The sequence below is a fragment of the Humulus lupulus genome, chromosome 9, assembly GCF_963169125.1.
Source record: "Humulus lupulus chromosome 9, drHumLupu1.1, whole genome shotgun sequence".
NCBI classification, from domain to species: domain Eukaryota; kingdom Viridiplantae; phylum Streptophyta; class Magnoliopsida; order Rosales; family Cannabaceae; genus Humulus; species Humulus lupulus.
The window spans coordinates 178,959,646-178,975,178 of record NC_084801.1 but is presented as its reverse complement, the minus strand read 5'-3'; the positions used below and the strand labels follow the sequence as shown (position 1 = coordinate 178,975,178).

Below are 15,533 nucleotides of genomic sequence, written 5' to 3'. Positions count from 1 at the left end.
TTAGTTTTTTAAAATTCTAAAAAATAATAATTTAGATCAATAGCAAAGATGTCCTAAGTTTTTTGTGTTATACACATATGAAATATGATAAGACTACTTGAAAATGACTTTCTTAATTTAGCATTTAACATTTTTTAGAACTAAATAAACATTTTCTTAAAGTAATATGCTTTTCAATAAATATATTTTTGAAATCACTTTCTAGAGTAGACGTTATACTAATAAAGATCAAATCTTAGTGTCTACTAAAGAGTTGGTACACCCTAGAATCATGTCCATCAACATAGTGATCAAACCATTATCATTGAAAAGGGTAATGACACAAGTCATTTAATTAAAAACCAAGTATGTGTTTACTGTCATTACAATAAAAATACACACCTTAAAAGTTATTAGAACACGTGGTTGGGATGTCTATAAACACTACACTTAATGTCAATATAACACGTGGTTTGGATATCCTTGCAATAAAAATACTCACCTTAAACTAAGAAACTATAGCATGGCTCCAGTGATGCCATTCCGCAGAACTTAATATCAAGTTGACGAATTATGATGCGACACCAAAGAAGAAACATCAGTGTTGTTTATGGAAGGGGAATTGATCTCATATAGATCATGAAGAGATAAGGATTCAGGATTGATTTGGTAGAGATCATGAGCAGAACTACTTGTAGAAGGTTCATTAAATTTTTTACTCAAAGAATTGGAACCTTGGGTTTCGAAAGAATTCTTCCTTTGAATTTGTTGATAGAAGTTTTTGAGGGATTTAAATCTCAAGTCATTTTCCAAATCATCCCTAAATATACTAGGATCAGACACCACTTTAGCAATGGCAGTTTGTTCTTCAAGCATACTAACCACTTCTGACATTGTCGGCCTTAGCACTGGAGATGCATTGGTGCATAAAAGAGCCAGTTTGAGAACTCTTTCAACTTCTTCCTTGTTAAATTTAGTCTCCAAATTTGGGTCAACTAGCTCCAATAATTCTTCCTTTCGTTGCAAAGCAAAAGCCTACAAATAAATGAACTTTTCAAGAACCCTCCAAAGATTCATTTAATTTAATATTTTAATAAAAGAAAAACAACAACATAAGATACATTCTCCTTACATAATCAAGAAGGCAAACACATTCATTTTCAGGTTTGTAGTTTGTATTGCTCTTCCCACTAACAATTTCCAAAGCCACTACACCAAAGCTATAAACATCTGCTTTTTCAGTCAAATAACCCCATAGTGCATATTCTGGAGCCATATATCCTCTGATAGAACAATCAAAGTAGAATATACAAATATTTAAATCTTAAACAATTCATTAAATTATTTACTCTAGATTATTGTAAATTCAGGTATTGAATTTGTGAAATTACTCACATAGTTCCAGCAATTCGAGTGCTAATGTGGCTGTTATCCTCTTCATAAAGCTTAGCCAATCCAAAATCGGATATCTTAGCATTAAGATCTTTGTCAAGTAGCACATTTGTAGCCTTGATGTCTCTATGAACAATCTTGAGAGGTGACCCTTCATGAAGAAACAAAAGACCTTTTGCTATTCCAACACATATGTTGAACCTCGTTGCCCAATCCAATTTCAGACCACTTTTCCCTTTACATTCAAATGACACAATTAAAGTAAATTAGTTAAGAAGAGTATTTGCAAATGCAAATCCAACAAAGCAAAATGACTTGGAAAAGACAAATGATAACATAATTTACCAAAAAGTGCATGGCCAAGACTATTATTTTCCATGTACTCGTATACTAGTAATAATTGATTTCCTTCTATACAACATCCATAAAGCCTTACTAGATTTGGATGTTGCAAACCAGATATCATGCCAATCTCAGTAATAAATTCACGATTGCCTTGTCTTGACTTAGAAGATAATTGCTTCACAGCAATAATTGTACCATCCGATAAGTGACCCTACATTGTAACACTTTGAAATTCAAATATTGATGGTGTTATGTAGTATTTATTTTAAGCGCAGTATACACTATTATGGGATATGGATTACACCTTATAAACACTCCCAAAACCACCTTCTCCAATTTTTTTGTCTGAATGAAAATCATCAGTGGCAGTTGTTAGTTGTCTCAAAGTAAAGGAACCTGTTATCAGCTCCAAGCCGGTAAGCTCTGTACACAAGTGGAGCAATAAATAGATGTTTAAATTTATCTTCCAAGAAGGGCAATCAAGCAAGTGAAACTTCACTTACAAAGTTCATTTTCCACGTACCTGATCTTTCCCTCATATATTTGTTCTTTTGATATCTTCTCCAAGTGATGACACCAATTATTACCAGGGTTAGGCAAAAAAATGAAATGGCAACACCAATCACAATAGGTATTCTATTTGGTGAAGTAGGTTCTACAATAAACAAATGGAAGCTAAATAACCATAAAGAGAATAAAGAAAAAATTATTTTGAACTCAAAATATAACATTCTATAGTTTAACATTTATCACCTTCACAATGGGATTTGAAACCTGAAATGCAGAAACCAAAATCCATGTTCAATAAAGGACATTACTAAAATGAGGGATAGAACTTAAGAAAGCTCACATGATATAGATCAATTTTAGTCCACAACGATAAAGGGTTAAAATTTACACACAATGCAAGTCAAATTTACTTAATTCTTTAAATCATAATTGAACTCACTCTCTCTAATTATTGTGTAATAAAATTGGATAAGATAATGTTTTATTTTTCTTCCAATCTTGTAAAAGGTGAGTTCATTTTTAGTTTATATAATTGAATACCTGGTAGTTTCTTATACTATTTTTACATGTGGTTCCTTCATCAAATAAGATTTATCAAAGAATAAGTTTGCCTATAGATTCACGAAATATTTTTCAAAGATAAACAACTTACTTGGACACACAGAAATAGCAGATATGAGAATACCATAGTGTCCCCTATCAGGAACAACAGTGGTTCCTTTTCCTGCCCAATAGAAACTAATATCAAGAGTATTATCCGTCACACTGACATTAGAGTACTGTCGGACAACTATACTACCAGTTTTATTGGCATCATTATACGTGGAAATTTTCTTTCCCTAAAAAAGAACAAAAAAGAAAGCAAAGTCAGTATTGTATAGTAACATTCCTTTCATTTTCATGTCTTTTTTTATCTATTCAATTATGTATTATTCTTAGAGAATAATTACTTACCTGAATAATTATATCAAATGTGCGTCGACCAACACTATTAAAATGTTTAAACTCAATCTCTGCAAACTCCAGCTTTACGTTGTACATTCCATTTGTTAAACAACCAAAGTAAGTGAGGGACATGGGAGATTTTCGTGCTGTAGTATACAATTCTCCTAAATCTTTAAATTCGTCGCTCTTTATAACATGGTCAATTATCCTTTCACCATCATCCATAAAGTCTCCTGCACTGCTAAATCCCCAGTATGGTTTAATTTTTTTACTCACTGCTGAATTATAGTCATCAAACTCATCGCCTTCGTATAAGATTCTCCCATTGGCTTTTGTCACAGTTACTGGGAGCCCACCACAATTTATATGAAGGGAAGATTGATTATCTATCACATATATAAAATAAACACCCTTGTTAGCATAAAACTATGTTCTGATCCTGAAACTCGAAATATCAGCTCTAGTGAAATTAACTATTAATGCCAAATAAGAAGAATTGCAAAATGTGGTTAAAAATAAAAACATTAACTAACTATGACATGAACTTCCTTGAATGTATTAACACCGCATAGGTATCAACCATATGCAAACTGTGGAATTATCATTCAAAGTTAGTCATGAATTTTAGTGATCATATTTAATGTAGTAGAGATTGTGTTTATGCAAAAATCTTGAACTACACATTAAATTTCTTTTTTTAATTCCTACATTAATTTAGTGTCGTATTTTTCTCCATAATCTTTTATATTTTGGAATCTACAACTAACCAATTTATGTCATGTTCTATATATTTGTATTCTTTTAGATTTTTCTAATATGTTTAATTCTCTAGGTGTGGCTTCATAAACTACGTGTGAACAAACTATATTTAAAATATTTATTATTATTTTTATTTTTATTTTTATTTTTATTGTGACATGTGTTATCTGGCTATACGAATGTTGAAACATAGTTAAATTAAATTAAACTACATACTTGTTTGATTATTTAGTAAGAACCTTATTAAAAGTGGATTCATTTCCCATTCCTATACAACCCTTGCTCCCTTTAAAAACAAATTAGTCAACATTTCATACGAAATTATGTCCATCATTATAATCAAGGAAGATGACAAAAAAAACAAAAAGATCGTGACAACATGAATATAATCCTTCATTTTTTATTCTTAAGATGAATTAAGAGGAAACTTACATTGTTGGCAGTTGAATTTTTCCGGGCATGGAAGTAGCCTGGTTGAAAGGAAGATGGAAGGTACTATTTTGTTAGTAAATTTTCAAGACGTACTAACATATAGCATAAATCATATACAATTAAGTCTGATTTTGTCCAAAATATAGCCTTGATAATGAAGGATTAGAATAAAAACTTACTCATTCTTATTCAAGTAGGAACTTCGATATGTGTTTACATATTTAAAGCTGAAAAATTTAGAAAATATGATGTTAAGCCATATGCAAAAGTTTAGTATGAGAATATTAGGCCTCCGATTTAGATTACCAATTCCAGGGGCAAGAAAATTGGGAAATATTTTCTTGAAGTAGTAAATTATATTTGAATAGTGTAGGGATTCTTATTGTGAATTCTGTTTGGAGAGTATGGTCTGTCGAACACCCCAAGTTCTTTGTATTACTGGTATTGAGGAAGCTTCATTTACTATACTCTTTTGCTATGTGAGCTTATGCTATTTGGTATAGATCAAATAAACTATAATCTTATCATATTCTCACCTGCCTTCATCGCAGGTGGTAGCTGACCAATTCAAGTTATTATGAGAAATATCACTGAAAAAAAAAACAACCGATACATCAGTATTAAACCTTTCACACCAATTTTTTAATAATAATACATAGATAAATCCTTTTGTGAAAATAATTTGTGTATTTGAACGAACAAATCTCCCATTATTATCATACTCAAAATTAAACCAATCGATCAAAGATAATTATGTTTAGTTACTATTTCCTAGTATCACCACAGCACACTTTTACATAAAGGGAAGCATTCAAACTCAAGATCCTTTTTACTATCACACTAGGCTTGTGACTACAACAATCTGGTAAATATGCCATTTACTATATTTTAAATATTATCTAGCACATAAATTAGATTTATAATTTTGTCATTCAATAATACACTTGGAAATCACTAGGAATAATCTTAGAGTTTGGAAGACAAACAATTTTTTTTTTTTTGTAAAATCCTATCCAAATGTGGCCGTATTAGAATAAAGTCACTAGAAATGGTGAATATTTCAATACTAAACCATGTTCATTTAATCACACTCAACATACATTATATCTCGAAATTATTAACAAAAAGAAAAAAGAAAAGAAGTCTTAACATTCCACACAAAAAACGCATACACTTGGGTATTGAAGACAGATTTAAATCGTTATCATTTCTATATTCTTGCACAAATCTGACCCTTACAAGGGAATGTTTATGATACTTCTATTTTTGTTTTTACTGCTATAAGTTTATAAGGTAAAAGGCAAGTTAATGATACAAAAGATAAAATATGTACCAAAATTTACTTGAACAGAGCATTACACGTTACCTATCAGTTATGAATACTCAGTACCTTATTAACTAGAAGGTTGTCATGTTGACACAAACTAGAACGTTATATTTTACAATTGCAAAGATCAATATGTGAAAAATATAAAGGAAATCAAGTAACTTAAAACAAAATAAAATGAAAATGCATCCAAGTTTAGGAACATACATATTGTCATTCATGGGATTGGTGCGAAATGACTCAGGGACACTTCCATTGAGCTTGTTGCCCCCCAAAAATCTAACAATAAGATTAGGTTATGTTCATTCAGCTACACTTAAAAGATGACAATAATAACTTGATAATAAATCAGCAACCCCAGGCAAAATGTTCAACACAAAAAATCCAGTATGCTCACAGATATTTCGCTGTTTGGATTCTAAGGGTACTCAGATCTCCTTCCAAATTATTAAAGCTCAAGTCTCTGAGAGAAATTGCAAAAAGATATTACAATGAATAAGAGTATTGTTGCATTAGGTTGTCTCAAATGCTTTGTTATGCCAAATCAGTAGAAGAAATGCTTTAAGGAACATTAAATTTGTTGGTGGCTTAGCCAAAAATAGATATTATATATTTCATTCTCTATTTTCTAGCAGCAATTATCATCATTTTGATTCTTACTCAAGAGTGTGTTATAAGAGAATACTGTCCAGAGTACTGTCATACATGCCACCTAGCTATGTTTTCAATATTTATTTTTTTTGTATCACTTGTCTACATGTACTATACTCCCTTTCTTATTTTTTATCAAAATAATAAACAAACACTTAATGAATAAAAAATAACAGAATATAATTTGTATTAGATATATATTGATATTTCATAAGAATTATGTTAAGAAGGTGCCTTTACTTATTGATGAATATTGTTACCACACACGTCCTAATTCTATAAAATACTAAAAGTTATCACTCCAAAGTAATAAAAGGAAATGAGTTTTAAAAACTCACAACATCTTTAGCCACGGAATCATTTCCAAGACTGCATTTGGGATAGTTCCAGATAAATTCACATTTCGTAGGACCCTGACAAAAAATTTCATGTTACCTCAGCATTTGAAATATGCTCTAAATAAATATCAGTGGCATCTCAAAGAGGCATGTTTCATACAATATACTATCATCACCATATGTAATGTTGATTTTTAGAGTAGGGAAGTCGGACTTTTCTCCAGCCATATCAGTGATCCTCCTAAAAATTGAGTTTGTACACAATTAATTAGTTCGTTATGATATATAATTATAAAGTCATATGTTAGTAAAATAAATTCAAGAAGTTTGTATGCTTACAAATCAACCAATTTTGAAAAATTTTGAAAAATGGTAGCAGGGATAGGTCCTTCTAGTCCAGTTGCATACAATTCCCTTCATTAACATATGATTATAGATATAAATAACTAATTAAAATTCATAACTCAATCTATTTATTTCTTTTTACAATTAAATTGTAAGGTTATTAAGGGAAAATTACAGTCTCTCGAGTTGAGTGAAGTTCCGAATAAATTCCGGTATAGGGCCTTCAAAATTATTATCGCTTAGCCTACTGCATATGACAAAGAAAACAGTTTTTATCCATCTTAAAATAACACAATCCTAGAATATGCACAATCTAAAGAATAGATTAGTAAAAAGAAGCATCGAAACTATACAGCTGCTTCAAATTTGTAAGTTTTCCTAGTGTATTTGGCGGTCTTCCCACAAAATTATTGGAAGAAAAAAACCTGAAATATATACATACATATAAATACATTTATTTTAACACGAAAACTTATTTTTAAATGATAAATAAAAATAGAAACAAATTATGAGTTATATAAAGACATACAGGCGAGTTAGAGTGAACAAATTCCCAAGTTCATCAGGAATACTACCAGAAAGATTGTTGGCCTCGAAACTTCTGCATTTCGTTAGTTTTCAACCATACCAGGCAATGAGAAGAAACTAAAATATTAAATGTGCCTACTGTAGAGAATACATAAGGATTAAGCTTAACAAGCTCTTTTAAGAGATTAAATCATAATTACCAAAAATAAAGTGATATTTGTGTTTTAAAAAGATGTACAAACAAACATACAAGTAATCAAGAACTGGAAAATTTCCCCACTGTATCGGAATTTCCCCTGACAAGCGATTAGCAGTGAGAGAACTGCACAGGAATTTTTGTGTGAGCTTCAGAAAAGAAAGTGATAACAGAAAAGAATCAAGTTAAGCCAATCTTTTTTCCCCTTATATCATGCTTACATGAATTTCAAGTTTTTCATGGTACTCCATATCGGTGGAAGATATCCATGAAGAAAATTACGGGTGAAGTCACTGCGAATTCCAAAAGAGTAAAATAAACAAATCCCAATAAGCTCTGAGGCTCACCAACAACTCAGTCATTTTCACACAAAAAAACAAAAAAGAAAACAGTCTTAATTATGTCAATCAAGGAGAAAATAATAATATATCAAGCAATTAATGCGGTTACTTGGAAAAATTTAAATGAAACACACCAGCTTTATTCATTTTGACAATTTATCAAACATAAAGTGGGCAAGCACAACATAATATTTAGTAATAAATAAAATCTTACACTCTCTCCAGGTATGTAAGATTCACAAGTTCAGGAGGAAGTGTGCCTGTGAAATTAAGCTCTTTCATGCTTCTGTCAATCAAAAGAATTGAATCAATACTAATATCAATAAACAGAGGAATGAAATATTTTCTTTACAACTTTCTTAGCAACCAAACGAAAAACAAAAAAGCACGTACAACTCGGTAATGTGACAGTAGCCGTCACTGCAATATCCACAGGTAACATTAGGAGAGCGCTCGGAGTAACAAGAGGAGATTAGGTTTTGTGCCTTCATCGTCACTGCCATCTTTTTGAGAGTCCGTTCTGCAAAATTTGTTGGACTAAAACTCAATTGTTGTTGCTCAGACATAGTTGTATGTTGCGAATGAACGAAATATCAACATTCCCTTACAATAATAAAAGAAAAAACATTTAAACTTGAGTTTGTCAAGTAAACACACATTAATCTTGAAGGATGTTCACATGTGAAAATGCCAAAGACTACAATAAATAATATAGATTGTAACATTAAGTTCATGTTTGGAAGTCACTATGCATTTATTATTATTTCCTGTAATTTATTGGGTATTGTCATGTAATAATTGCTGGTGAATTTTTATTGTAGAAATAGTTAGTAATTACATAAAAAATAATAAAAATATATAATAGATATTATTTAATTTTGATAATATTTAATAATTACATAGAATAATAGAATTAAATAGTGTAATTAGACTTCTCAATTACCTCAAATTATATAACAACTCTGTAATTACATACTCAGACAAATACGTTAAATCAAATAATTACTCTGAAATTACACAAATTCATTTACAATTACAAGGTAGCTTTCCAAAAGCAACATAAAATTGAGAATAAATGAACAATAGGCTTTTTTACGTGCTACAGCCAGAGTTGGGATACAAAATTGGGGTGTATTAAAGTACAATCCCTTATACATTAGCATCCCCCCTCTTTGCTTCTAACTCTCTTAGTCTTCGCCCCTCTCATTCACATCGCCACCAAGCGTTTTGTGACAAGAATCATGATGCTCCATCTAAAAATCAATTAGTGATTAGTGGAGTTACACATGTTCTTTTTAATGGTTCAATATTCTTACACTTATTCCATGTGGGACACAATAGTCTAATACTTTGCTCCCTTCCACAGTCCTTCCTCCTTTCACTAAGTATCTCATTCTTGTTCTCTTTCTCTTTATTTCTCATGTTCTTTGATGCAAGAAATGGCTTCATCTCTCTGTCTCTTTCCTTTTGTGGTCATTTTAGTTTATGTTTGAGTCTGGCTTGTGTTTTGTTATGCCCATGATGGCTAAACATTTTCTTGTTTCAAACATTGATTGATAATTTTGCTAAAGATTGGTTCTTGTTTCAATCTTTGATACTCATTTTTAAGGAACATGTTTCCACTCAAATTTCCTTAATTTTTCTGGTACTAGATTCCCACCACTGTCATTGAATGTACCAAAGCCACTCTTTCTTTCTGGTCGGAGAACCAACAGTCCATCATCCGACTATCATTGTTGATTGTTATAGATTTCTTATCATTGTACCATTATGTTGTTTTGCTGCCAAAGACTAGGAGAAATCAAAATATTGCTAATTTCTTATCATTTTATTGTTATGTTGCCATATGTCTAAGGGAAGACAAGTCATTTTGTTGTTATGTACTACCATATTCTTCATTTCTGCTCTGAAAATGAAATGCTAAGATCATATACGTGTATACCACTAAACTTTTTTGGTGGTGGCAATTTGTATCTCAAACCTTGTTTTGGTTGGTTGTTCCAAATGTATTATAATTCTAATGTTGCTTAGATTTATTCTAATATCAAAGCAATAGTCACATGATGAATTTCAGGCTAGTGACATAAAGGGGGTTTCCAAACAAAGGAATGACAAAGGTGATTGATATTAGTTTGTTATTGGTGAACTTGCTTTATGTTTGCTTGTGTGCTGCTATTTTGATTTCAGAAATCAGTTCATGTGTTATTTTAAGAATAACGCATAAAAAGTATGATATTTCTTTTTTTGAGTATATCTCTTATATATACATCTTGCATATCCTACTTGTTTTCTAATTGTTTCTTGTTATATATGATAAGCTTTAAAGTTTGGATTTGACAATGAAAGTTTGGAAAGAATGAAAGGAGGAAGTTATGGTTTAAACTTTATATTTTGGAACTTTAGAGACTATGTTGTATTTTTTTTTTCTTTTTGTATTATCTTTAATTTTTTTATGGTTGTATTTGGACCAATAAAATCTGGAACCCGCTCAAATCCGATCTGTACAAACCTGAAATCTGAAACCCGAAAATAAAAAAAATCTAAAACCTATTCGGACGATTTCGGTATATAATTTTCAAATCTAAAACCCACAAAACATAAACTCAATGCACTTCAAAATTCAAAAATCTAACCTGTGTGGACCTCTACTCTAATTGCTTTTAGCAGTCACTCCTCTGTCGATCGACTTTATGCCTTCTCGATTAGTAAATTACCTCAATAGTATATAAAAAATAAAGTTTGGCCAACAATTTTTTGAAAACAATAAGAAAACAATTTTTTGAAAATAATAAAAAGTCAACCACAATTATTAATTTTATTTCAATAACTCAAAATATAAAAAACAAATATAATATAAATAATTTAAAAGTAAATAAATATCTTATTCGAATCAATATCTTTTGTAAAATTACATAATCATATATATTTGTAAAAATTATAGCATTAAGAAAAAAATTATTAATTAAAAATGACAAATTAGTTAGTAACTAAGTGATATGTTATATATGTATGAGGTGCTAAATATTTGATTTTTATCTTTTTATATTTAATGTTTATAATAATATCAATGGGCTTGATACAAAATGACATTTAATAATATGTGAAAGTAAGTAAATTTTCATGTTTTTAATTTTGTAATAAAATAGTCTAATTACTTTTTTAATATTACATATAACCAAATATGTTATTTAGCAAATTATTATTTTGTTCTAAATATTTTAATGTTATGGTATATGCATATTAGTTTTATTTAATTAGATTTTATTTTAAAGTTATTTTGATTTTTTTTTTGTTTTTTATAGGTTGTTGAATGATAATCATACTACAAAATACATATACTGAGTTGAAAAATAATATACCAGCAAAACTTACAAAACTATTACTCAAAAATGTATATACTATGCTAGCAAAATTATATACTACCATTCTAATGTATATACCATGATACAAAATTATATACTACTATTATGTATAATAAAATAGAAACTATATATCATAAAAAAAATTGATATACCATACCATAAAAAACATATACTCTAGTTGGAAAATAATATACCAACAAGTCATAAAAAAACTTTAAAAATCAATATAACTTTAAAATAAAAACTAATTAAACAAAACTAATATACATATACCACTATATTAAAGTCATACGCTCGTAAATAAATTATAGAAAATAACAATTTAGGCAATCAACAATGTAAAATAATCATTTCTCTACAATTTTAAAAATAAGAAGATTAGTTTCTTGATGCTATTGTTTTTGTTCATTTACTATAATTTCTCTAATATCAATTCATCAAAATAATTTTTTCTCGTAATAATCGAGTGTATTAGATTTTAGGGATCTTTACAATTATATATCTATACTATAAAATAATTACAAAAATCACCTACAAAATTTTATTTAGAAAAATGCATTGCTACGTCATCAAAAAATACTAGATTCTAAAAGTAATATACCTGAATTTGAAACTTTCCTGAAATCCTAGTTTTTTAGGGTTTAAAAAAGTAATATTTTGGTTACTTAAAATGTTAATAAGTTACCAATTAGTTACTTTTTTCATTAAAAATGTTATTTTTATAGCATATTATTTTATATACATTTTGGTTACCTCAAATACTTTTTTTTTTTAACTTTTTATCTTAACATTTATTTATTTTTTTTGTTTATTTTTTCAATTTATTTATCTTATTTAAATGATTTTATTATTTATTATTTTTTAAGAATTTATTTACCTTATTGAGATAACTTCAAAACTAACCGTGTTAAAAAATAATTAAAAAATATTAGATCTAACGAAAACACAACAATTTCCATTAAACTCACATTTATAATAAATAATGATATAAAATGGTAAATACCATTTTGGACCCTGTATTGTGCAAAAGTTACCAATCGGACCATATGTTTTGTTAAATGACAATTCATATCTTATGTTTTGCTAAATAGTAATTTTTAATTTATATCCTATTTAATTTAGAACAGATGCTCTGAATCAAGTAATTTAAGTTAATTTTTTAAAAATATCATAAAAAAACGAAAATAGAGTTTTGTGGAAGGACTATCATATCCAAATGTAACTGTTTTCTTTTTCACGACTATAGTATTTCCTTTAAATTTTGGTCAATTTTTTTTAAATAGGACCAAAATGCCACCATATTTTATTAATTAATAAATATTGACTTAAATATATTTTTAAATAAAAAATAATTAAATAACTATTTTAATAATAAAAAATTAACATAAATAATTAACAAAAATAATCCGATTTAATTAAAGAACAATAAGCATAAAATTAAACTAATCCAACTTATCAAAAAAAAAATTAAACTAATAAACTTAATATTAATCAAAACTTTTCCTAAAAAGAAACTGGAAAACAAATTAAAAACATTTCTATCTCCCTCCTCATCTTCTTCTTCTCCTTCTTAATCTTCTTTAGATCTAGTTCACGGGGTGAGGGGGGACGTTGTTGTTCTACTGTCGTTCAAAACCCAAAGCTTCATGTCAGATTAAAGCTCGCGATGCCGCACTACTGTAGTTCGGGGCTTGCAGACGGAGGCCTGCGACGAAAGGGAAACGTCGTGGCCCTAGATCTAAGATTTGGAGCTTCATAACCAGAGGCAGCGTCGGGGAACGTCTGCAGAAACACAGGGGCCGAGATCAGGATGCTTCAGGGACGAGGAGCTTCATGAGGAAGGTTGGACGGCAGGTCTGGTTCTTGATGGGGAAGGCTAGAGTTTTGGAGTAAATCTCATTTTCTATTTCCGATTTTCTTTTTGTGGTTAGAAGGTTGAATAGAAGAACAAAGCAAAAAAATAAGATCTAGGTTCGCTCAAACAAAATAAAATATCATCTGGGTTTTGATTTTTATAATTATTTGGGTAAAATCAAATTCTGAGATTTGAGATTTTGTATTTTTTGTGTTGTGATTTGGTTGTGACGATGAGAAGATGAACACCGCTAATGAAGATGAATAGATGGAAAGATTGGTAATTCTGAGTGGTTTAGTTTACATTAATTTATCATTATGGAAAATAGTTTTTTAATTATTTTTTTCAATAACTTTATTTTTCATTTGAAAATATCTATTTGCTATTCATTAATTAATAAAAATTAAGGGCAATTGGTCGTATTTAAAAAATGTTTGACCGAAATTTAATTAAGGGTATTATTTTATTTTATTTTATAAAATGTAAGACCTAAATTATCTTTTATTAAAATAGAAGGTTTAATTAGTAAATTTTGCATAATACAAGGTCTAAAATAATATTTATCTTATATAAAATCTTAATTTATTAGAAAAATTAAACAAAAACTTGATGCATAATAATTTTAAAATGTTATACTTACGGTTGGAAAACTTAAGAATAAAAGGTGGGTTGGGTTGAAAATTTTGGGCATGTATTACAATTGTTTTCTGTTTTTTGTTTTCAATATTGTGTTTTTAGAAATGAGAACAGAAAACAGTTTTTGTAGTTTTTAAAAAATAATAGGCTTTTTGTTAATATTTTCTAAAAATAATTTATTAGTTTTATTTTTTTTAAATCTTAAATAAATAATTAATAAATATATTTATAAAGAGAATTTTTTTTAAAAAGTTTGTAATATATAATAAGATACAATAATGTGAAAGAAAAAGTGATAAAAAATAAGAAGAGATAAATTTTGAGGAAGAAAAATTGAAAAAAGAGAAATTGATGCAAGAAAAAAAATGAGAGAAAAAATGAGGATAGTGAAAATGAGTATATAGGAAGTGATGAGAGAAAAAATAATGACATAATAAGTGATGAGATAGAAAATAAGGAAATTAAAAGTGATAAGAGAGAAAGTGATGAGCGATAAATTAATGAGAATAAAAGTAATGTGAGATGATAATAATAAAAAAGACTGAGAAAAAAAATTGAAAAAAAAAATTGAAAATAATTTTTTGTTCTTCTCACAATTTTTTGTTTATTGTAATTTTGCTTTTAAAAATAATACCAAACACTCTTACTTATTTTCATAAAACAATTTTTCACTTTTAAAAACAAAAAACAGCTTTATAGTTAAGAACTCAAATACTCTCTTGATTCTATCAAAACAAAACTAAATTGATAAACAAATTTATTATCTTTTTGAAAGAGATGAGAAATTCATTACAATTACAGATCTGCTCTGGTGTTTTTAATTTCATTACAATATTAGTTTTTTTTTGTTGGAATATTAGTTAAACTAAAATCATTTAATAATAACTTTCAAATCCTCCTAGCCATTATCTACTCCTATAATTCTTGCTAGGAAGAATGCTCGGGACTACTAAATGGCAGTAGTGGCGATTTTGGTTTAGGATTTGAAAAAAACTTGAATGAGAAATGCCCTAAATAATTTTTTTCTTTCATTATTCTAATTTAAATTGAGTATTATTAAACTTTATATAAATATAGATATATATAAGCTTTGTAGGTCCCGTACGTACTAACCTTCATCAGGGTGCAACCGCAAACGTTGTGCAGATATGCCAAAACTCCAGAAGAGGAACCAAAGTAGAAACCACCGCCTATCGTAGAAAGCAATCATGATGATTGGAATTGCTAAAAGATAATACTTTCCAGTTTTTTGTTTTGTTTTAGAGTAGATTAATCTGTTAAAGGACTGGTATGAGTATCCATTTTTATTATGACATAATTATAAACTGGGATAAGTACAACACTTGCATTTGAATTATTCTACCAATTAAAACTTTGAAAACGGTGACAAGATTATAGAAAAGTCGACTTGTGTGTGTGTGTGTGATGAAAGTCCCAGTTTCAAATGTACTCTTATGTGCCACGGGACCCACTCCAAGCAAGGGGTACGAATGATTCCCAAATTTCTCTATGAGTGAGTGAGTACACATTTCTATGGTGAAAAACCGCCCCATTTCATTCACACGTTTTTTTATTCATGTCATAATTAACGA

General features: G+C 28.8%; 1 protein-coding gene across 4 annotated transcripts; it reads right to left on the bottom strand.

Annotated features, from left to right (window-relative positions):
- Positions 1-274: 274 nt before the first annotated feature.
- On the bottom strand, positions 275-15,266 carry LOC133801338 (probable LRR receptor-like serine/threonine-protein kinase At1g29720). Of its 4 annotated transcripts, none has more exons than XM_062239510.1 (25): positions 15,055-15,266; positions 8,482-8,608; positions 8,303-8,374; positions 7,969-8,040; positions 7,802-7,873; positions 7,553-7,624; positions 7,377-7,448; positions 7,199-7,270; positions 7,018-7,092; positions 6,839-6,919; positions 6,679-6,753; positions 6,087-6,152; positions 5,897-5,968; positions 4,899-4,952; positions 4,542-4,589; positions 4,363-4,400; positions 3,181-3,557; positions 2,879-3,065; positions 2,470-2,490; positions 2,240-2,371; positions 2,021-2,139; positions 1,717-1,927; positions 1,375-1,606; positions 1,112-1,262; positions 275-1,014 (listed from the first exon to the last, which is right to left on the bottom strand). In XM_062239510.1, exons 1-25 carry the CDS (start codon positions 15,149-15,151, stop codon positions 538-540), a joined length of 3,072 nt encoding a protein of 1,023 aa, XP_062095494.1. In that variant the 5' UTR covers positions 15,152-15,266; the 3' UTR covers positions 275-537. The 4 variants fall into 4 exon arrangements, with proteins under 4 accessions (XP_062095494.1, XP_062095496.1, XP_062095495.1 ...); XM_062239512.1 differs by lacking the exon at positions 15,055-15,266 and adding an exon at positions 8,697-8,821; XM_062239511.1 differs by lacking the exon at positions 6,087-6,152.
- Positions 15,267-15,533: the final 267 nt, after the last annotated feature.

Coding starts and splice junctions, on each gene's coding strand:
- LOC133801338 (XM_062239510.1), bottom strand. CDS start 15,151: ATGATTGCTTTCTACGATAGGCGGTGGTTTCTACTTTGGTTCCTCTTC. Junction 8,375..8,481: donor TACTGTCACATTACCGAGTT/GTACGTGCTTTT, acceptor TTTGATTGACAG/AAGCATGAAAGAGCTTAATT. Junction 4,590..4,898: donor ACCACCTGCGATGAAGGCAG/GTGAGAATATGA, acceptor TAAATTTTTCAG/CTTTAAATATGTAAACACAT.